We start from the raw sequence: 22,539 nt of genomic DNA on the forward strand, positions 1-22,539 counted from the left end.
CGAGAAGTTGGTACTACGTGTTTTTTTTCATGGCGCCACAGTCTTTGCTTGAGTATCCAAAAAAAAAAAAGAAAGAATGTACATCATTAAGTTCCCTAAAAAAACAATGAATGTACATCGTCAAGATGCTCGTGGGCTCTAGTCGATGATGAACTTGGACAGAATCTGGTCGCAACTACCGAACAGAAGGCGAAGCAATGGCTGTTCACTCTTATGAACTCACTATCACATAAACAGTTTGTCAAGGTTGCGGTTACTCTATGGGTTATTTGGACGGCTCATCGAAAAGCAATACATGAAGGGATTTTTCAAACTCCAACGGCATTTTAATCCTTTGTCTCAAGGTTCATATCTGAACTCCAAATCCTGCAAGATAAGAAGCCACAAAATGCAATGGCAGTTGCTGCCACCAGCTCGGCTACGCAAATGGCCAAAGACGCCGCTCCCTGGCTATGCAAAAATTATGCGACTGTTAGGGCAGGTAGAGGAGGCTCAACTGCTGCAGAATGCCGAGACAAACATGCAACTTCTTGGACAGCTCCTCACTCGTAGTGCCCGGGGTGCATGATCCGGCAACACTCGAAGCAATGCCGTGTCGCGAAGCCCTCTCTTTGGCATCCCTAAAAACGTGTTTTTTTCCAGAAAATTACACATTTCATCCCTCAAACTCTCTGACGCACTATGATTTGGTCCCGCAACTTGAGAAATACTACAATAAGGTCCATATACATGCGAATACATAACATTTTATGGTCCCTCTATGTAACACTCTACAGTCTACCGCTGTAATGTCACCATGTGTCGCTGCTCTTTTGTGTATAGCCCCCTCGCCTTTTGCGGAACAACCCGCGCTCCCGTCGCCGCCATCGCCGGAGCCCATCCAGGAAGGGAGGCTCCTCTTGCCCTTGCCATTGCCTGGATCCGAGCTCGATTCCGGCATGGCGGGGATACGAAACCTGCCCCGGAACCGCCCAACTCAGAAACGCCCAACCAATGGATTCCGCGCCGAATCAGTAGATTCTATCGAGGTTTCGGGAGGCTGATACTTGAGATTTCGGCTACTGACGCCATGCCCTGATTCCCCCGAGCTCGCCGTCCACCATGGAGAGTTCCCTGTGAGTTCCGATTTGACTAGCCAGCCAACACGAAGAAGGGCTCGGAGGTCACAAGGAGAAAAAAAAACGAAGACTACGGGCCGAGCATACGTGGCCCAGGGTAGTTCTGGGCCGAAAAGTTGGTGGTACGTGTTTTTTTTGGCAATCGTGCGGTTGCTTTCTGCGAAAGTATTAAACCAGCAGGTACTTATTTGAAACGTTCCAAAATAAAAAAATACGCACAAAACCCCCTCCTCCCTCGCCTCCCCATCTCTCCTACCACCCCGCTTCGCTCCTCCACCGAGCTCGCGCGATCCGGCTCGCCCCCTCGCCGCCTCGCCGCGCAGCGCCGCGAGGAGCCACCGCCCCCGCCGACGCGGATCTCCGGTGCTCGGCCCGTCCCCGCCGCCCGATCGCCCCGCCGTCCGCCGCGCCGTCGCCGCCATGGTACGCGGATCTGAGCTCTCGCCCCCGCCCCTCCCGAATCTGTCCCCAGTTCGTTTTGCCGCAATTTTCGTGCTGCGCGCGCCGGGATCTGACCAGTGCTGTTGCCCTCTGCTTGTTGTTTCTGCAGCCGCTCAGGTTGGAGATCAAGGTGCGCCCCCCGCCCGACCCCGCGCTGGATCTCGGTCCCGCTGTCCCGTTTTGGTTGCTGGTGTTGCTGCTGTTGTTGTTGGGTTAGTTGGGCGTGGCCGAGAGCTGATTTTGTGTTCGTTTTTGTTGTTGGTGTGATCAGAGGAAGTTCGCGCAGCGGTCCGAGAGGGTCAAGTCAGTGGATCTGCACCCCACGGAGCCATGGCAAGTGCTAGTGTTTTCCTGCCGTTCAGTACATTTCGGTCGCATTTTCAGTGTCGGTGCTTGTCCTTTGGTGTGCTGCGGTTGATGACTTGGTTTTACGGTTTTTGCAATGGTGCAGGATCCTGGCGAGTTTGTACTCGGGGACTCTTTGCATCTGGGACTACCAGACGCAGGCAAGGCACTTGAGCTGTTTTTATCTTCAGTTTTGTTCCTGCTGTATGATGTTGAATCTCTTGAAGTAACTGTTAGGTACTTCAGTTCGTACTCGTAACAATCGATCAAGTGCCAACACTACAGCTAAAAAAGTCAGACAAAGTACTCACACATGAATATAACATGATTAAGGCCTAATTGTTTCAACCCCTGAGGCTAGAGGTTGATTTCTGATGTATTTTCTGCTGTTCATGATCTGTATCCTTGCTCATTGGTCAGTCGTGGAGAATTTCCCATGCCGTAATTCTGATTATGTGCGGTAAGCTTGCGACAAGTAGAAAGTGCTGTAAGTAGTAAGAACTTCACCACCCAAGTATCACTCTTGTTAGATACTACTGATACCCTCTCGGCTGACACATAGCTCGTTTTAGGCTTGTCACTGCAATCAAGGAGCAACTTCAAACTGCCATCACACTCTTCTTGCTCCTAAGTGCTCTAATTAACGCAAATTATTCCATTTTTGCACCAAATGACTCGATCCTGGAATCGTGCTGATAGTTTAAACACCAATTACTGCTGAAACCCATGATGTAACGTATCTCCTCTTTTGGGGCTAAGTCTAGACTCCAGTGAGCATTACTGCATTGTTATTGTATTTTGAAAATATGAAATGGTGACATAAGTTCGTCTTGTACTATTTCGTTATCTAGACTAGATTTAGTTGATCTATTTAGGATACAATAAGCCAAACTAATCTTCTTGAAATCATGTGTGGTGCCTTAGAATCTATGCTAATTAGGGTTTAACAAGATGAATTATGCACATACAGTTTAGTACTCCCTCTGTCCCAAAATAAGTGTCGCTAATTAGGTTGTACTAAATCAGCGACACTTATTTTGGGACGGAGGGAGTATGTCAAAAGCTTTGCCTGGCTCCTCTCCTTGTTTTTGTTGCTCAATATTATTTACAAATCTAATTCTTGACAAGTATATCTATGGAGTACTGCTGTATAAAAGTTTAAAAGCTGACTCCACAGAATTTGATTATTTAATATGTTTGTTTTTGTATATGTTGCAGACCATGGTGAAATCATTTGAAGTTTCAGAGCTGCCAGGTATACAACATACATATCTTCACATGTAAATAGAAGTTGTGCTGCAAGTGGAATCTGGAACCGACTTAACTGTATGATGTATATTTGAACATAATTTCAGTGCGGTCGGCAAAATTTGTGTCAAGGAAACAATGGGTTGTTGCCGGTGCAGATGATATGTTCATTCGTGTCTACAACTACAATACCATGGACAAAATTAAAGTTTTTGAGGCTCATACTGATTACATCAGATGTGTAGCAGTCCATCCAACTCTTCCATATGTGCTGTCATCATCTGATGACATGTTGATAAAGCTTTGGGACTGGGACAAAGGGTGGATGTGCACTCAAATCTTTGAGGGGCATTCACACTATGTCATGCAGGTTACTTTCAATCCAAAGGATACTAACACTTTTGCAAGTGCATCTCTCGACCGCACTACAAAGGTCTGTTTCATACCCCCTCACATGCAGCGACATGTTAGTCTGAGCCATGACTCATGATGTGGTCTTGTTCATTAACGCTTCTTAATCTGAAATGGCAGATATGGAGTTTGGGTTCTCCAGATCCAAATTTTACTCTAGATGGACATCAAAAGGGTGTGAACTGTGTTGATTACTTTACTGGTGGTGACAGACCCTATTTGATTACTGGTTCTGATGACTCCACTGCAAAGGTCTGTCTTTTGTACCCGCTGTAGTATTTTGAATCTTCAGATGTTGGTTCAATCCTAAGATGGATAATTATGATAAACCAGGTCTGGGATTACCAAACCAAGAGCTGTGTTCAGACGCTTGAAGGCCATACACACAACATTTCTGCTGTTTGTTTCCACCCTGAGCTTCCTATAATCATTACTGGATCGGAAGATGGGACAGTTCGTATATGGCATTCGACAACTTACAGGTTGCTTTCTTTTCTGCATCAATGTGTTAGTGCAAACTCTGGATCTATCTTTCTTAGTTCTCATGTTGGTCACTTTACTTCTTACCCAGAGAAAATTCGATTACTGAAGCATTTCTTTGAAGTTTGGTTTAGAGATCTCTTGACTGTTTCTCAACAACCAGAATGTTGCTAAACAACAGGCTTGACTCCCCTATGCAGGCACAATAAACTTTTATGGCCCATGAGCATGACATCAATAGGCTTTTAGCGTTTGTTTGTACTCTTCTATGTTAAAACCCATGGAATCTTATTAGTTTGCATGATGTGCTAACTTAAAGGGGTTAACTGTTTTGCCATCTTCAACATTCTCATCCTAGCATTTGTATGAAAAAGATAGCTGTCATCATCAGGGTAATAAATAATTGAATATATTAATCAGTTTGCTTATTTGATATTTTTTGTAATAATTGGAAAATATGTCAGCCTCTGAGATAGCACATTACTTTTGTTTAATCCTACAAATTACACAAAGGTGAGAAGTTCTTAATTTTAGTTATTTTTTCACTTATTTTGTAGGCTTGAGAACACACTAAACTATGGCCTTGAGCGAGTCTGGGCTGTTGGATACATGAAGGGATCAAGAAGGTAATGAATGATCATCTGATTTCTGCTTTGTTTAATTGTTGTCACCATCCATTGGGCACTAGCTATCAAAATAATAATTTGCCATTAATTAGGAGGATTAAATTGTGGTATGTTTCTTCTATTTAGCGGATGTGTACTGGTGTTGTGTTTCATAAATTATTGTGAAGTTCTTGTTACAAGTTATTTATGCTTGCTTTTAACAGACCTTGCCATGCATAACATTGTTGGTTAAGCATGCCATTTCACACTGACAAAACCTAGCATTGTCAACTGATGGTTATTTACTATGTTTCTATGCCTTCTTGTTCTGTTCACTTGTATGTTTCTTCCAATATGCCTATATTTCTAGATGTTAAGTTTTCACATTCTTATTTCCGCAACTAGTTCCTCTTGTTTCTCATGCCCACACTTTTTGGGCCTGGTTGTGCTACTCCCTGTTCTCCAATCATGAAACTAATAATACCATTTGCTTATGATGTAGAATGGTGATTGGTTATGATGAGGGAACTATTATGATTAAAATGGGTCGTGAAGTACCAGTAGCAAGTATGGATGCTAGTGGAAAAATCATCTGGGCAAAGCATAATGAGATACAGACTGTGAATATAAAGACTGTCGGTGCAAACTTTGAGGTTAGTTTGCCTGTTCTGTACACAAAATTAATCAAATTGAGAAGTTTGGCTGATCGCTTATTATGTTTGAAACCAGGCTACAGATGGGGAAAGATTGCCCCTAGCTGTGAAGGAGTTAGGCAGCTGTGATCTTTACCCGCAGGTACTTTTGGATGGTACAATGCTCTTCATATTTAGCACTCGTTAGTATTGTTACAGCATACCTAAGTATCTGAACTCCTGCATAAGCTGCTCATCCATGTCTTGATATGCATAACAGCAGCTGTCCATTTCTGTAGCTTGTAATGACTGTTGACAATTAAATGGATAAGCTTAAAAAAACATATGAATTGCTTCCTGTAATAGGGGTTATAACTTGAGTATGTTCTTTTTTTTATACATAACTATCAACTTTGCACACATAAAAATAATCATATAGAGTTGTTATTGGTGCACTGAAGAATACTACAAGCTTTGGTTTTCTATGAACATCATTCCCATTTATGCATCTTCTATATTCATAGATAAATTTGTAGCAAATCAGCACCTTGAGTTTTGTTCCTTGATATGATACTAAGTTAAAAGTTTTTATTTTCTTTTTTTAGTTAACATTTGTTGTTTCATATATCTTGATTATTATCTCTAACTATGGTTTAATTTTTTGTTTGCTTAGAACTTGAAGCATAACCCCAACGGCCGGTTTGTTGTTGTATGCGGAGATGGTGAATACATAATCTATACTGCACTGGCTTGGAGGAACAGATCATTTGGATCCGCGTTAGAGTTCGCTTGGTCATCAGAAGGAGAGTACGCAATCAGAGAAAGTACATCCAGAATAAAGATTTTCAATAAATCATTCCAGGTGGGTGGTATACTATTATTTTTAGCCTTTTTACCAGCAACTTGTGCAAGATCGATGCTGCCTGTCCCATTTCTTCCAAGATCACTTTGGGGCTGTTTGTGTTTTCAGTGTGTGATGTTTATATACTGCTTTAATCAGTGAATATTTCTGTCAAACACTTAGATTAATTCAGTTTAGAGTTTTATATCATGTACTCCCTCTGTCCGGAAATACTTGTCAAAGAAATGGATGTATCTAGATGTATTTTAGTTCTAGATACATCCACTTTTATCTATTTCTGCGACAAGTAATTCCGGACGGAGGGAGTACTTTGTTTTATGCTAATACTTGTGGTCATATTTTGTCATATTTGGTGAAAGGAATTAGAGACAGTTGTAGGTTTACGGTTCAGTGTAGTTTAGTGTTGTGGTGTATTGTATCATATTGCAGTTCTTCAGCTCAAGGGAATGCTTTACTTATGTTCAAGTGCTTAGCAATATTCATTGATCTAGAAATCATACAACTGTATGTTGAACTAATATGTGACCTGGCATCTTTTATCTATCACGTTTGTATAAATTTTACGAACCGTTCTAATCCATATTATGAAAGCAATGCATCTCTTGACTTAAATGATCTGATTTCCAGGAGAAGAAAACTATCCGTCCTACATTCTCTGCAGAGCGTATCTTTGGTGGGGTACTTTTGGCAATGTGTTCCGGTGACTTTATTTGCTTTTATGACTGGGCTGATTGTAGACTAATTCGCAGAATTGATGTGACTGTCAAGGTGAGTTCAGCATATTTTATTGTAATTATGAATATGTGGAGTCCACATTTCAATAACCTGTTTTCAACTGTGCTTGTAGAATGTCTACTGGGCTGATAGTGGTGACCTAGTTGCAATCGCAAGTGATACATCATTCTACATCCTGAAGTACAATGTATGTTATTGCATTTACTAAATGTTCATCTATAATTTTTCCTTGGTCCATGGGTTTTGAATATGTTCTTACATAACATCTTTTTCTAGAACATACATGAAATTTCGTTTATGATTTTTGTCCCTGCAGAGAGATGTTGTTGCTGCCTACTTGGAAGGTGGAAAGCCTGCTGACGAGGAAGGCGCTGAAGATGCTTTTGAGTTGCTTCATGAGGTCAATGAGCGGGTTCGAACTGGGATTTGGGTTGGAGACTGTTTTATTTATAACAACTCATCGTGGCGCCTAAATTATTGCGTTGGTGGAGAGGTAAAGATTGTTTGCTCTGAACTTTTTTTTTTTTGGTTTTCACGTTCTCTATATGGATATTTTGTGTGATACAACTTTATTTCCTTACATAGTTACACACTCTATTTACAGGTCACGACAATGTATCACTTGGATCGCCCTATGTATTTGATGGGATATCTTGCGAATCAAAGTCGAGTTTATCTTATTGACAAGGAGTTTAAGTGCGTTTGCTTGAATATGCCTCAGTTCTTATGTATCACCTGTTGTTGCTTTCTTGCTTTCTGTAACTAATACATTGGCTCCTTGCAGTGTCATTGGGTATACATTACTTCTCAGTTTGATTGAATACAAGACGCTTGTGATGCGTGGGGATTTGGAAAGTGCAAATGAGATCTTACCGTCCATACCAAAGACGCAATATAATAGGTTAGTGGCTGTCTTTAACACACAGGGATAGGTTCTGTTAAATTTTTTTTTGGGGGGGTACTCCGGCTTCTGAATAAACAAAAGCATTTTTGTTTAAAACAGTAACAAATCAACATGGGTTCTTCAAATTTGTGCTCAGTTATGCTCCCCTTTTGACCGTGTTTATGATGTCTGTCATATCTTGTAACTGTGATGCCATTTATCTCAATATCAAATCTGAAATATGCTCAGCTTGTAGGATCAGAAGTGTATGACGGCTTAATCCGTTATGTTGTAACTTAACTCTGGTCTCCCTTTTCATATGGCAGTGTTGCTCATTTCTTGGAGTCCAGAGGAATGTTGGAGGAGGCTCTTGAGATAGCCACTGATGCTGATTATAAGTTTGATTTGGCTGTGCAGCTTGGAAAATTAGAAGTCGCGAAGGTACACAGCACATTGTCATGTGTTTTTTTCCTTCACAAGTTAACATCATAGAGAGCATGTGATGTAAGGTATTCTATGGGTTGCTACTAACTTTCTGGTCATCATTTACGTGCAGGCTATTGCCGTAGAAGCACAAAGCGAATCAAAGTGGAAGCAGCTTGGTGAGCTCGCCATGTCCACCGGGAAGGTTGGTTCTTAAATGATTAAATCTTATGAAAGGTTGTTGATATGTGACTTCTAGAATTAATGAATTTTTGTTTACAAGTAGTTAAGTTTTCATTGGGGCCTTATATTTTATTGTAAGTCTGAAATTTTATTTTCTAACAATTTGTTCTGAATTGAAACATTTTATCTGGTTAAAATTCAGAAAAAAAATCCAATCAAACATTCTTTTTGGGAAAAAAAAATACCGTTCCAAGATTTTCCCTCGCAAAAATGTCTTCATCAGTATTGCAGTCATATGGCGGCCATTAATTTAAATCAACATATATAATTGACTAATTTTATAAATTTGCATTTGTATTAATTGTGCTAGGTTAGTGTTTTCAGTATTTCACAAATTACACATTGCAGCTCGAGGCATCAGAAGAGTGTCTTCTGCAAGCGAAGGACTTGAGTGGTTTGTTGCTACTATACTCATCTCTCGGAGATGCTGAAGGAGTCGAAAAGCTTGCTTCTCTAGCGAAAGAGCACGGAAAAAACAATGTTGCTTTCCTCTGTCTCTTTATGCTTGGTAAATTGGAAGATTGCATACAATTGCTTGTAGACAGGTGAGTCTTTTCTGCTGTGATGAACTAATTGCCATGCACTTAAGTTTAAAGCTAAACTACATCTTATGTACTCCGCAGCAATCGTATACCTGAAGCTGCATTAATGGCACGTTCTTATCTTCCCAGCAAGGTTTCAGAGATTGTAGCAATTTGGAGAAAAGACCTCAGCAAAGTAAAATTTTGATCTTATGCTCTCTTGCTGAGAAGTCTGTTTAAAGTACGAAAGTGTATTCAAGTGTTGTCGGCCTCGGCTTCTGTTCATTTGTTCCTTTGCAGGTTAATCCAAAAGCTGCAGATTCTCTGGCAGATCCTGCTGAGTATCCAAATTTATTTGAAGACTGGCAGGTTGCACTTACTGTAGAACAGAATGTTGCTTCCCAGAGGTAAAAATTGCTGCATATTTTTTTTCCTTGCAGTGTAATAATATCAAATGTTAGCTTCTACTCCCTCCGTTCCTAAATATAAGTCTTTGGAGAGATTCCACTATGGACCACATACGGAGCAAAATGAGTGAATCCTAAATATAAGTCTTTGGAGAGATTCCACTTCGGACCACATACGGAGCAAAATGAGTGAATCTACACTCTAAAATGCATCTATATACATCCGTATGTGGTCTATAGTGGAATCTCTACAAAGACTTATATTTAGGAACGGAGGGAGTATTGCATTGGACATCTCATAATTTTCCTATTTAAAAAATCGTGTCCATCTCATAATTTTGAAGTAGGCAAATCTTTTGCAATAACATGTCTTGTATGTGCAGGGGGCACTATCCTTCTGCAGACGAGTACTTGAACCATGCTGAGAAGTCAGACACTACTCTTGTGGAAGCTTTCAAAAGGATGCAGGTCATTGACGAAGAGGAACCAGTGGAAGCACTGGATGAAAATGGAGAGCCTGATGAAGAGGTATTGCATTTGCAGTATGCATCTTGTTCTCGTTCAACTTATATACTGTTGTGCTTTTAGAAAACTTATTATATGTCTTGATCACCACGGCATTGTTCTATTGATTATTATTATTGCAGTGCTATTTTATTAATTTCTGAAATAAGAAAACAATTTTCCTATTAGGTAATGGAAACGGAGGAGAACGTGGATGAAGCTGTCCAAGTTGATACCGATCAACCAGAAGAAACCGTTCTTGTAAATGGGAATGAGGGTGAGGAACAGTGGGGTACGAACAATGAAGGAACTTCGCCAGCCTAAAAGAATTGTTTGGCAAATGTAAAAATCCAAATTTTGTCTATGGTGATTCACTGGCTTTGCCTGCAAATTCTAGGATAGCCGAATCCTTCAAGAGCTGCTTACTTTTGAAAACAAATCCAGTTACCACAATATACACCATTGCTATTTATTAGGAGGTTTCATACATATATACTCCAACCTGATCATTTTTTTTCTTCTTATTTGCTTCACACGATTTCTTATCTGTTCCCATACATTTACCTGAATTTAATCTCATGTTTCCTTGCAGTGCTAACCCAACATGATGAGTAGGCGCCAAGGGAACCACAGCTCAATGGTTAAACCTGTTGTTTTTCCGAGGGTAAACAATTGCAATGCCAACTTTATAATGGAACTTCGGAATGGGTTGATGCTTATAGTAACCAATGAGCCACCTATTGCTTCTTGGCCAAATCCCGCAAATGAAGTCCAAACTCCAGTGGAAGGATGATACTCTAATGGGATCAATCTTGGCAGGCTTGTTTGCAGCAACATAGGCAATTCTTTGGTCGTGTACGGCACATTTTCGTACCCAATTTTTCATGTACTAAATCGATGGGTTGGGTGCAGAGTTGGTTGTTGATGGAGAGCTTTTCAATAAATCGTTATACAGATGTGTAGTATATGTGATATTACAATAGCCATAACAACCTTGTAGGAGATGAAAATTTTCTATAGCCAATCACTGTAATTGTGTGTTACCATTCCATACATGTAGCGTTAATGATTGTGGCGCAAAAGGCTTGCCAGTGTATTCTTCCATAAGGCTTTGCTTGTTTGTGAATGCAGTATCTTGTTTTAATTGCGTGTTTTTGCTAGAATTGAAAGCTAATGACGGTTGCTGCTGTTGGCTGAAAGCTCATTCTTGTTCTTTCGTTAGTTTAGACGGCACATGCTGAAACCTGTGTCTTCTTTAGAGAATTTCTCCTTTATCTCAGGGCCATCTGGCCATGGTTGGAACTTGGAAGTGGGAGCCATAATTTTAGTAAGTTCAAATCTTTTCATTCATTCGTTGCCGTTGTGCATGTCGGATCTACCGACCGGCAAAGTGCATTGCGAGCGAAAAAGCAAATGAATCTCGGGTTCGGTGTGCTTTCTCTGATTAGTGATAGTGGTTGCCCACTCCCAGGTTCCAACCCCAAAGGGTCCAACCGACTGGTTGTACATTTGTTCTTCACAACTCCGAGCTTTGCAACAGAGACGACTTCTAGGAGCGTGCGTGCGTGCGCTACTGAGATTTTCAGTTGGATTTGCATGTTACCTTTCCATCCATTCGATCAATCGTTGTGAAGAAGCGGGCATGCATGGCTCATCCAATGGTCCAATCATTTCCTATTTTATTGGCAAACGGAGAATTCGAGCCGATTTGCACCCTATCCTAGACCACTTCTTGTGACGCGCGCGCATTCCCCACCTCCGCCTAATTCTTGCCTCGGGTGTGCATGAGTGCCGTGGTCAGCAACATATCTTGTCGTTCTGAAAGGAGGTTGAAAAACGTCGGTGATTCTTTTTTTAGAATATATGCGCATACGGTCTAGGTATAGTCGTAGGGCCTTGAGTTTCCAAGTATACCACAATTATGGCGCTTCTTAGCGACAAGTTCAAGTGCGCCATCGTCAGCAAATGCGATTCAATTGCAAAAAAAAAGAAAAAAAAGACCAACCCAGGGCTAACCCTTGTTGGCATTTTTTATATAGGAGAAAACTTCGCGAGAACCGCACGCTAGAGCCGAGGCTCGAACGCAGGCGGGCTGACAGCTAACCCAGCTGCCCAACCAATAAATTGACACCGCATTAAAAAAATGTAAAATAGTATATTTAAATTAACTGTACATCAACTTAGTGCCATTTCAGACTATTTTTAGGTTAAACTAGTAAACATGTCCGTGCGTTGCAACGGGAGAAAACAACCCTCACACGCCCTTTACCAATTGAGACATCACCCTCATGCCCATAACATAATAAACATGACTAATACCTCATCCTCGGGTCAACATCCTCCATTTCAATATATCATTTTATTGTTAGTTTTTCTAAATTTTGTATGGACGTATTGAAGTTTGGCACCCTCAGTACTCAGATTCTAGGCCTGCCACTGCTCCACGGCCCACCATTTGTGTGCAAAAGCCTAAAGGAACTCTAGCTACGTCGCACTTAATTCTAACGTGTACATAGATCATATAAAAAATTGTAGGTACATGCACATAATATGTTTTCATTAAGAGTTAATTCCAATTTTTACCTCCTATTTTGGCATTCTTAATGCGAATTGCTCCATTTAACAGTTTTTCTTCTAGATTACCCCATTTAGCAAAAGGTTTGCTAATTTTTACCTCATCTAGTGATCTATCGGGTCCGGAGCTGGCCAAATGGGCCAGCCCGGCACGGCACGGCCTAGCACGTTCTAATCGTGCCTGGCACGGCCCGGCCCACAGGGGCATGATTAGTAAGCGGGGCCGTGCCATGCCGGCCCACATGTTGCGCCTCGCAGCCCAGGCACGACCGCTTAGCTAATCGGGCCGGCCCGTTGGCACGCCAGGCACGATTGGCCCGTGTAGTTTTGGCTTGCTGGGCTGTATTTTGGCTATTTTTTTTTCCTATTTGAGCTGTTTTATATAGCCTATAAATATTTGAAAAATTTGGAAATAAATAAATAGAGCTAATTGTGCCGTGCCGTGCTGGCCCGTGTGCCCAGCCTCCAGGCCCAGGCACGGCCCCTAGCGTGCCGCGTGCCGGGCTCGGCCCGTTTAGCTCGTGACGTGCCGTGCATGCGTGCTAACGGGCCAGCCCAGATGGCATGGCCCATTTGGCCAGCTATAATCAGGTCCGTCCCGGTCATGAGGTACACGTGGTATGATTCGTCCCAATTTTTCTCTTGATGTTTTCCCCTATGTCCTAACTGGTCGAATGGCTTAGTCAAACATGGGTTTTCTCTCATGGCCATCAACTGTACATACTCACCTCTTCACCTTGATGAGTTTCTTCTTCAGGTAGCGCAACTCCTTGTTCATTTCTTCCACCTCATTCTTCTTCACCGCATTTGCTTCCTGGTGTTGGATCGTGCTAGACATAACTCCATGCATGCTTTGTCAACGAAATAATTACTAGAGGAGCTATCTACAACCTAAATTACTTTAAATGGGGTAAAAACTAGTAACAACTTTGCTAAATGGGGTAATCCGGATGATAGGTTGCTAAATGAGGTAATCAGCGTAAAAAATATTGAAGTAGGAGAAAAAACTGGAATTCTTTATTTTTTAACCGAGCTACCACCATTTCTATTAGTCTCTCAACTACTTTTACATGAAAGGAAATGAGAAAGGAACAAAGCGAGTTCACAAACCCAATGTATGTGCGTGCTCATGATCCTATGGCTTATCAACATTCTGGGCCAGAGTGAACCAATAGTATACTTTTCATATTAGTTTTGGTCTAAGACGAGTTTTTATTTATTTTGCTATGATATATGGACTATTGAAAAGAAAATATCTCAGGGTGGTTTCTAGATCACCCGTCCACCCTGCTCGATACACCGATGCGGCAATCAACATAAATATACTACGGGGTGAAAACATAACAATACCAAAGCCTACTAATTATTCCGATTAGCAACAGTAGAGTAACAAGCATAGTAAACATCAACAACATCATCCAAAACAAAAGAACTAACAAAAGGATGTAACGACCATCATTGAATTGATGTGGAGTTGCCAAGGGTCCTATCTCCACGTATGCATCAAGTTCACAACATCATCATGGAGCAATGTAGAACCCTTCTTGAAAGCATCCATATTTACGGGCTTCTGAAGAGCTGGCCAAGAAAGGAAAGAGGACAAAGCAAAGAATAAAACTTCAAAGGGGATCTTGATCAACTTATTCTAAAAGGCCGGTTTATTCCTAGTTGTACATATAGCCTCCAACCGACCGTGTAAAACTCTCCACCACTAGAAAATATTGGTAACACCAATAATAAAGCTTCAAATGTTATTTGTGCAAAGAGAAGTGCCAAAACATACCACATCGTTCTCCAGATAATCATGGTCACATGATAGGGGAAAATCAAATGTTGTGAATATTTAGTTTTATCAAGTAGGATTGCCCAACTAGTTTATCTTCCTCACAACTTCTCTACAACACAACATCTTGTGAAAGCTACTAGGGAAAATATTTTTTTTTGAAAGGAAGCTTAGCATTCTAGATCCAGCTAAAGTGCCCCCCACCCAACAAGGTTGATCTCTAGCCACTTATACATAGACTTAATAGTGAGTTTCAATTTCTTCCCAAGGTCCCACAAAACTCCAACAGGATCACTAGACATAGGCAAGCCATTAACGGCAACACATATATGATTCCACTACCCGAGGAAACTTATCACACAAAGATATTTGATTATTCAATGTGTCTTTACAAAGTCTAGAAACATTTTCACATTTCAAAAGGCTACCCACCATATAAAGTTCTTTGACTTTTAAAATGACCTTGCAACACGGGTGGGTGGGCAGAAGGGGGGGGGGTGGGGGTGGGTCAGGAAAACAAGGTTTGCATAAACAACAACCTGAATATACTAGTATTTAGCTTGGACAATGCTTTCCACAATCCAAGTAGATTTTCTAACCTCCACCCCACTTCACCGATATTCCGCTTCCTCAAATCTGTAAAACCCAATGCCCCTTTACATTAAGATGTACACACTAACAAATTTGACCACATGCTATGTTTTTATAAAACCACAACCTTGCCAAAGATATCTCATGGTATGACCATCAAGTTTCTTGATAATTTCTTTGTTCATTATGAACATAGACATATCAGTAGTGCAATTTTTACTCCCATGGGCGATGAACCCCCTTTCCAAGCATCAACTCTTTTTTTCTAGAAACTTAGCTTAAGAAAACTCCAATTTGCATTTTTAGCCCAACACCCAGATATTTCATAAGGAACTTGGCAACCAAACTTATCAACACAAATATGAGAAATGAAAAACGCGTCACTTATCAAGAAATTGAATTTAAACCTGATATAATTGAACTCTTTGTTGGAAGATGTTGAAAAATATAAGGCATATACTTGAGGTAGGGAGTTGTTTTTCAATATCACGACTATAATACACATAAATTACCATTTGCATATTGTAAAATTGCAAAAGAGGAGCCAAGCCAACCAAAATCCATTATTCTGGTCCTTAACAACCATTCTGGTTAAGTAGTCAACTGCAAGGTTAAAAGGTAATTGTTGGGTAAGGTACCCCTTTGCCTAACCCCTTTGGTACTTTGGAAGTATGGACCAATATTTTTTTAAGCTTGATGTTGACAGTACCATTGTGAAGGATTTGTTACACCCAACTGCATCGCTTCTTATCAAACCCCCTTAGAGCATAACACTCAGGTAAGAAATCTTTATTAAATTATCGTATTCCTTTTCAAAGTCCAGTTTCAAATTTATATATCGACATGTTTCTTCACATGAGTGTGAATTTTATGCAATGATACAATACCACCCATAATGTTTCTAACTTTGATAAAAGCATTTGATGAATAGTAATCCGTGTTGAGCAAAGGGTTCAGGTCTCAAAGTTATTGTTTTAGTTATCAAAAAATGGATCAACATAGGCACATGCGTCTAAATTGCTGAGTTTTGTCAGCACAAAACTTTAGGAGGTGATAAAACCATAGTCGAGTCTTTGTACATCAAGAGTATCATAGTGCAAATGATGAAAGATGCAGGTATCAGCCTCCTAGATTATATTCCATCAATACTGAAAAAGTTCCGTATGAACTCAATAGAGAAAATTTTGGTTAGGGTCAGGTTGTCATCCTTGTTGAGTTATTCAGAAACAAGTCACAGATCAATGGAAATATGAAAAATGTTAACATGAGAGGGCCAAAAAGTTCGTAATATGTACTAGTATGACTATCCAACTGCCGAGTTGCCCCTATAACATTACCCCTATCGTTCAAGGATAAAACTGTGATTTTTTAAATTTCTTGTATCATTAGCAACCCTATAAAAGTAGAAAGCGTCCCAATCCCTTTTAATAAGCCATCTCTCATGAGATTGTTGCAACCAGTTAATCTCATCATCAAAAAGCAACTCATTTATGTGAACATTATTGCCAACCTCCCTATCATAATGTTTAGAACAAAGGAGCAATTTCCTCCATCTTCTCTAAGGTAGCAAACTCCTCCCTCAACTTATTCTTACTTTTCTAAGGTGTCCAACATAATTACTTTCCTAAACTTTTAACAAAATTTCAAACACTTACATATTATGTTAATAATGTATGTAGGGTCTTGAGAGTAAACAATTGTATTCCAAATTGTATGCACACTAGGGAGAAAATCGTAATATTCTCATCAAGAAAGATCAAACTTAAATTCTTTAGCTTTAGGAATCATGTGTTAATTATAAACAGATGAAAGCATTTGGAGTTTTTTGAAAAGTAGGGATACGATGATATTAGACGGGGTAAACATACGCCCCCCCAAACACATACATTAATGTGCATTTATCTTAGCCCCAAAGGATGAATGATGAAATTAAAGGGATTACAAAAAAGGGAAATATGAGGTTTTAAATGTTCTCATCGCAGTGTCAAAGGATATTAAACTATCCTCTCACAATGTAAAAAATATACATAGTATTAGTATTACATAACATAGCAAATCAGTAAGGAATGATTCATCTTTTATCTTTGCATGAGCAACACCATCAACCAAAAAGATATGCCATCCAACTTTCTTTTTATTATCCCACATGTTAATTGAAGAAAATATTTGCCAACTTTACAAGGACCGAACTCCAAGGATTTTTTCAGGAAGAAAACATTTTCAGAGTAATCCCTTTTCATGGTTTTCTTGCAAACCGAGGAGTGAAGAGAATGGTCTTTAATCTGATGAGAGAGGCAGGTAGCCATACCTTCTTTACCTACCTCCCTACAATTCTCTGTATGGCCTAACACTGATAACATTTAGGGAGACTGCATTTTTGGCAACTCTCATAGGGGGTTGTTAGGGATGACATTAATATCATGTATCCACCGGCATAGTCAAAAGAAAGGGGTTCCCATCGAATTTTTCCTAGAGTTTGTTTAGTTTGTAGGGTTAGAAATGATAGAAGTTACATTCCACTGAGTATAATCTGATGAAACAAATAATTTTATTTCTCTGACAAATATGCCTCACACCTAATGATATAAGAAAGTTCTCACTTTTCTAACAGTTCTATTACATATTTTTGTGTTTCCTTTCATGCCGTCCCATTCCCGTGTTTTTATTCCATTTTAAGAATCATGTTAACCAAAAATGCCTTAACTTCTCTTTTTCTCTTTTTTTTTGACTTCCTAAATGATGTTTTATTTGCTCTTGGTTCACTTCTCTATTCTCCAAAATGACAGCTTGATATCCAGTCATGGAACCATAGGACAAGAGGGACAATAACCAAATCAGACAGAACAATTCATGATACAAGTTCTATGATGAAGCACATTCATCTGGATGAGCAAAAGGTGAAATAGACATGATCTCCAAGCATAAAGTGCATAGACATGGTATCATAAAAACTAGTCTAGCTGGATGATCTGAAGCTCTAAGCTGCCTGTAGATAAAATATTGCAACATGGGAAAAATCATCACATCATAATGAAGCCTTACATTTTCAAATACTCCACAAATAGCGCATCGATGGATCTATCATCAAGTCAGTTTTTCTCACCCTCACTCAAAACTGAATCCTGCCAAAACCAAAAAGACATGATGAAGTAAGAACAATGTCATCAGAAGAAATAACAACTCAGTTGACAACAAAGTGAAAATATTAGAAGACTTGAGTGATCATGTCATATTTTATGGTTTATCTAATTATATTCAAACTGAGCTTACAACAAGTTCTATTAAAGATATATTGAGCCAAAACTTCATATATTTGATAAATTTCTAGGCTAGGTACAATACTGGGTGACTTCTTGCCTAATCTAAGTCAAACGTCTTTATGTTTGACCAACTCTATAGAAAAATATATCACCACCTATGACATCAACTATATATAGTATGATAACATATTTCATGGTGAATCTAATAAAATTGATATGACGTTGTAGATATTGGTATACTTCTCTATAGACTTGGCCAAACTTAAAGATGCTTGACTTAGGACAAACCTAGAAATTCAAGTATTTGGAAACATAGGTAGTATGTGAGAAATGTTCAATCATTTGAAGGAAAAGAATTCAAATGATCCTAAAAGGTGGAGAAAGTTCAGATGATTCAGAATACATGAGCCGTGAGCAACTTTCTATAGCTATTACAACAAGATGTGTCACGAAAATTTCATAAGCAGTTTCACAACAAAGCAAGTAAAACAACTAATCATATTGGACACTGGTAGAACCGTAGAAGTTATGTTTAGGTCTCCCAGAGCAAAAAGGAGTAATATATAAACCTTTAGTGTAGGGATACTAGAGAATTATGAAACTACACTAAAGGGTCGTGATTGAATTGATAATATATAAATGTGCAGACAAAAAATAATTAGTCCCTAGTAATCCAAGTGTGTATATGTACAATAATTGGATGATGAACAATTTGCTTAAGAAGGGGAGTGAACCGCCCATCTAATGGTGTTCACAAGATAGATCAACAAGTTTGGTTACATTGTTACCAATTATTATTTGAAGATATTTGCGTAGAGTTTTTTTTACACATGGGAGCAAGGATTATTCGATGTATTTCCCACCGGAGAAAGTTGAGTTATTTTTTAATATCACTAATATGCACCACGGTATAACATTTACACTTGCAGATTCTGGTGTAAAGATATGATACCTGAGTCCCATATAAATAAAACAATGGAGCAACTTGGATAGTAAATACTATGCTGCCCAAACAAGAAAAGTAGGATACCTACGGTATTTGTTTCCACCAAACTTTGCAATCTACTAGCATGCTATCCATCCATGTTTTTCTTTTCTTTAAAAGAACATCAAAACTATGTTTAGTGAGAAAGGCACATTTCACATATAGGGTGGAAAATAAATCCAGGTGGCGATCAGTTAGGTAATAAATAATCCACGCCATTTATTTTTGTTGAAAACTGATTCACACAATTTTTTGACGAGAAGTAATCAAAAAGCCCATAAGGTGTGCTATTGTTTAGTTATAATAATTACATTTAAACTCCTCTAAAATGGATTACAATGTTTCTCCACCCAAACGTTGTGCAGTGTTTCCATGTATCAAGTAGTTTTGGGACTCTTAACATATTGAATTTGAGAGCAATTTAGAAGTTACTTGCTCACTTACTTTCCTTATATTAGCACACATTTAGTGGAAATTCAGAATATAGCAAACATGAAAAGGGTTATCAGTCAACTTATGTATGTTAAATGTGCACATGAACTTCAAAAGTTGGAGAACTCTGTCATCAACTACATTATACTTGACAGACATTAACTTTAGGTGCTCCGATATTACAGTAGATCTCTCCATAGAACTGTAGCTTCCCTTCATTTCCACTCTATGTGCTTGTTGTCCCTGCGAAGATGGAATAATTTAAGGAAGATGAATGATAAATACACACTTCAGTAGTGCAGAAATAATCTATCCATGAAACACAAACCTCGGAAACAAGTTGAAGAGTGAGCTTCTCTAGAACTGGAGAGTGTTTGAGAATGCAAGTTAGTGCATCAAAGTCAGGAGCCACGCACCAGTAGTCATTAAGTAATAAAGTCTTCAGCTTGTTAAATATAGGGCACCATTTCAAATCCCTTGCAAAAATAAACTGGAACAAATATACAAACAAAACAATGGACTAATTAATCCTCATTGCGGGATCGCAATTGGTAGCCATGAATAGTGGATAGTCTTTCTATTGTTAAAAAGAAGGGGTATGAGAGTAGTACCCCATGATTACTCTCACAATCCCACTAAAGGGATTGACACGCGAAGTACAAAGAAACGGAATGACCAATTGTACGTAGAAATTCAGCAAGAAAAAGGGATAGCAACAGGAGTAGGAGTTCAGGACAGAGGTGTGCATACCATTTCTGATGTAGATATCAACTCCAGATGTTTAGCATTATAGAGAGCTCCAAGAAGCACAGTCTTGCTCATTCCGTCATTGTAAGCAAGACAATTCCGACAGCTAGCATCATTAGCACCACAAAAAAGCCCATCCTCATAATTATGACAGGTATCTTTGTAGTCACACCCAAGCCTCACAAATGCAGTCTCTAACAATGGCGTGCTTTCAAGCAAAGGGGTTTTGTCCTGAAAGCCATCCAGTGTAAACGAGATGAGGCAAGGGGTAGAGATACTGATCCGGTAATACATATCGGAGCTGCAACCAATGATGCTCAAACGTTTCAGAGACCGGGACACTATCTTCTCAAGATCAATGTGGGACTGCTTCATCTTCAGATCCTCCAATGCCGGGCAGGAAGTAAAATCAAGAAAGGCCCCTTGCAGGCGCACGCCCTCAAGGTCTAGTTCCCTCAGATGCCGTGAGACAAGAGGCGGCTCATATAGGTTGAGAAATAAATTGTCACAGAAATGAACTGTGAGCGAACGAACTTTGCACAGGATGGCGAAACGGGTCCAGAGGTTCACGTAGGGCACGTCCTCTTGCGAGAACTCCGAGATCTCGATCTCAAATGTAGCTCCGCGTGCCCACGCAGGATCAGCAGATGGTCCACGAACTTCCGGAGCTCCTGGACGGTATCCACGCCCTCAATGCCGACGATGCGCAGGCCGGTCGCCGACTTCCAGAGGTGGCGCCAGCGCCGGGCGAGCACGGACGTGCGCACGGCCTCCTGCGCGGGCAGAAAGGAGAGGAGGTGGTGGATGATCTCGTCCGGGAGGTCGCCGATGCGGTCGACGGCGGTCGATCTAGGCGATTTCTTGTCCTTTCTCGGAGCCGTCGGTTCTGTTGAAGAGGCGGACGAGGTAGCGGTGGACTGACGAGCGCAGAGCCAACGGACGGACGACAGAGCTAACGACGGCACGACGACGAGGAAACCAGGTTCGGAACGGCAGCGTCGCTCTCGTGTAGGGCGGCTCGGGCGAAACCCTAGCCGCTGGCAGGGTTTTTTCTCGCGCGAGATCCGCAACCGTAAATATTGCCTCTGCTCGTTTCCTACTGTTCAATTTTTATTATGCATCTAAATTTATATACGCTCAAATATAATCGCAAATTCTCAATACAACTTTTTATGGGTAATGTTACTCAACGAACGTTCGCTAAGGGTGCATGGCAAAACGGAAGTTTTGCGGCAATTTATGTGTTGGAAGCATAGCGATTCTTTCAAGCAAACACGGCAATTTTCACAGCAAAAACCTTTGTTTGCCAGAATTTGCCATGTGTTTTTGAAGAATTTGACATGTGTTTTTTAAAGAATTTGCCATAAACACATTTGCAATTGCCATGCCACACGACGAACGTCCTGAGTATAGTTGACTTGGCCTTGCAAAGTGTCCTAACACTCCTGAAAGAAGACCCTGCGCTGCCTCGGGCAAGTGTCTTCACACTCCAAGGTGGAAACCGAAGCTTCCATGTTCGAAGAGCACCCGCATGCCATTGAATCGCAAGAATAACCATGAGGTAGACTCGTAGGCCTAGGGTTCATCCTCAAATCCTCACTCTAGGGCCAAACCGCGAACGTAGGTTTGTTATAGTTGCCATGTAGGAAACATCGACAAAAAAACAGATAGTTGCCGAATTACCCCTCCTCTTGAGCATAGCTGTGGGTAATTCCCAATGCGGATAGTGTAACATCACTTTGGCTTATTTTTGTAAGGTTACTCTTATGCCATCGGACATGTAAATAAGGCTAAGGATGCCACCATAATCTACCAAGGGGCGTGAAATGGTAAATATACCGAACTTACTTCTATAAATAGAGAGGCAGTGGTGAAAGGATCTGAATGTCTCCTAGGGTGGAGTGAATAAGCGATCTATTAACTATTACAAATTTGAATTTATCCTAATGTGAAATTAAACAAATCGGATAATTTTCAATCACAACACCTAAGTATGCACTCTTCTTTCAAGACAATCCGTGTCCGGGGACAACCCCATCACCCACCACGCTGACAATTCTACAATTCGTGTGCGATAGAGATTTGGAACTTTGTGCGATGACCCAATCTACTGTAGTGAGAGTAAATAACATGCATGCTACCATTAATAGTACGGGGTTGTGGTGCAACATTGGTGCACCCCAACTACCAACTCACATTTGTATTGGATCCCTCTGTCTATGTGAAGTACAAAATTAGTGAGCGGTTTACTCTAAAAATCATTGTTAGAGTAAGAGAGGGCTTTCCTACTTAGTGAGGAAGACATGCTT

At 40.3% G+C, this 22,539-nt stretch overlaps 1 protein-coding gene across 4 annotated transcripts; it reads left to right on the forward strand.

The window, feature by feature from the left end:
* The first annotated feature begins 1,318 nt into the window (after window positions 1-1,318).
* On the forward strand, window positions 1,319-11,002 carry LOC109748973 (coatomer subunit beta'-1). 4 transcript variants are annotated; one of them, XM_020307976.4, is made up of 25 exons: window positions 1,319-1,541; window positions 1,669-1,689; window positions 1,831-1,892; window positions 2,011-2,065; window positions 3,123-3,159; window positions 3,260-3,585; window positions 3,684-3,815; window positions 3,897-4,045; window positions 4,601-4,669; window positions 5,151-5,301; window positions 5,378-5,443; window positions 5,954-6,142; window positions 6,770-6,910; window positions 6,990-7,064; window positions 7,194-7,370; window positions 7,482-7,573; window positions 7,662-7,778; window positions 8,087-8,201; window positions 8,317-8,388; window positions 8,775-8,971; window positions 9,050-9,143; window positions 9,248-9,354; window positions 9,738-9,882; window positions 10,048-10,224; window positions 10,451-11,002. In XM_020307976.4, exons 1-24 carry the CDS (start codon window positions 1,539-1,541, stop codon window positions 10,180-10,182), a joined length of 2,727 nt encoding a protein of 908 aa, XP_020163565.1. In that variant the 5' UTR covers window positions 1,319-1,538; the 3' UTR covers window positions 10,183-10,224; window positions 10,451-11,002. The 4 variants fall into 4 exon arrangements, with proteins under 4 accessions (XP_020163565.1, XP_020163564.1, XP_020163566.1 ...); XM_020307975.4 differs by having other exon boundaries at window positions 10,048-10,200; XM_020307977.4 differs by having other exon boundaries at window positions 10,048-10,150.
* The last annotated feature ends 11,537 nt before the right edge of the window (window positions 11,003-22,539 follow it).

Source organism: Aegilops tauschii, chromosome 7 (assembly GCF_002575655.3).
Source record: "Aegilops tauschii subsp. strangulata cultivar AL8/78 chromosome 7, Aet v6.0, whole genome shotgun sequence".
NCBI lineage: Eukaryota > Viridiplantae > Streptophyta > Magnoliopsida > Poales > Poaceae > Aegilops > Aegilops tauschii.

What these genes read in the sequence shown, in the direction of transcription:
- LOC109748973 (XM_020307976.4), top strand. An exon ending in TCTGGGACTACCAGACGCAG is followed by an intron (nt 2,066 to 3,122) that starts GCAAGGCACTTG and finishes TATATGTTGCAG; the next exon opens with ACCATGGTGAAATCATTTGA. An exon ending in CTCTCGACCGCACTACAAAG is followed by an intron (nt 3,586 to 3,683) that starts GTCTGTTTCATA and finishes CTGAAATGGCAG; the next exon opens with ATATGGAGTTTGGGTTCTCC.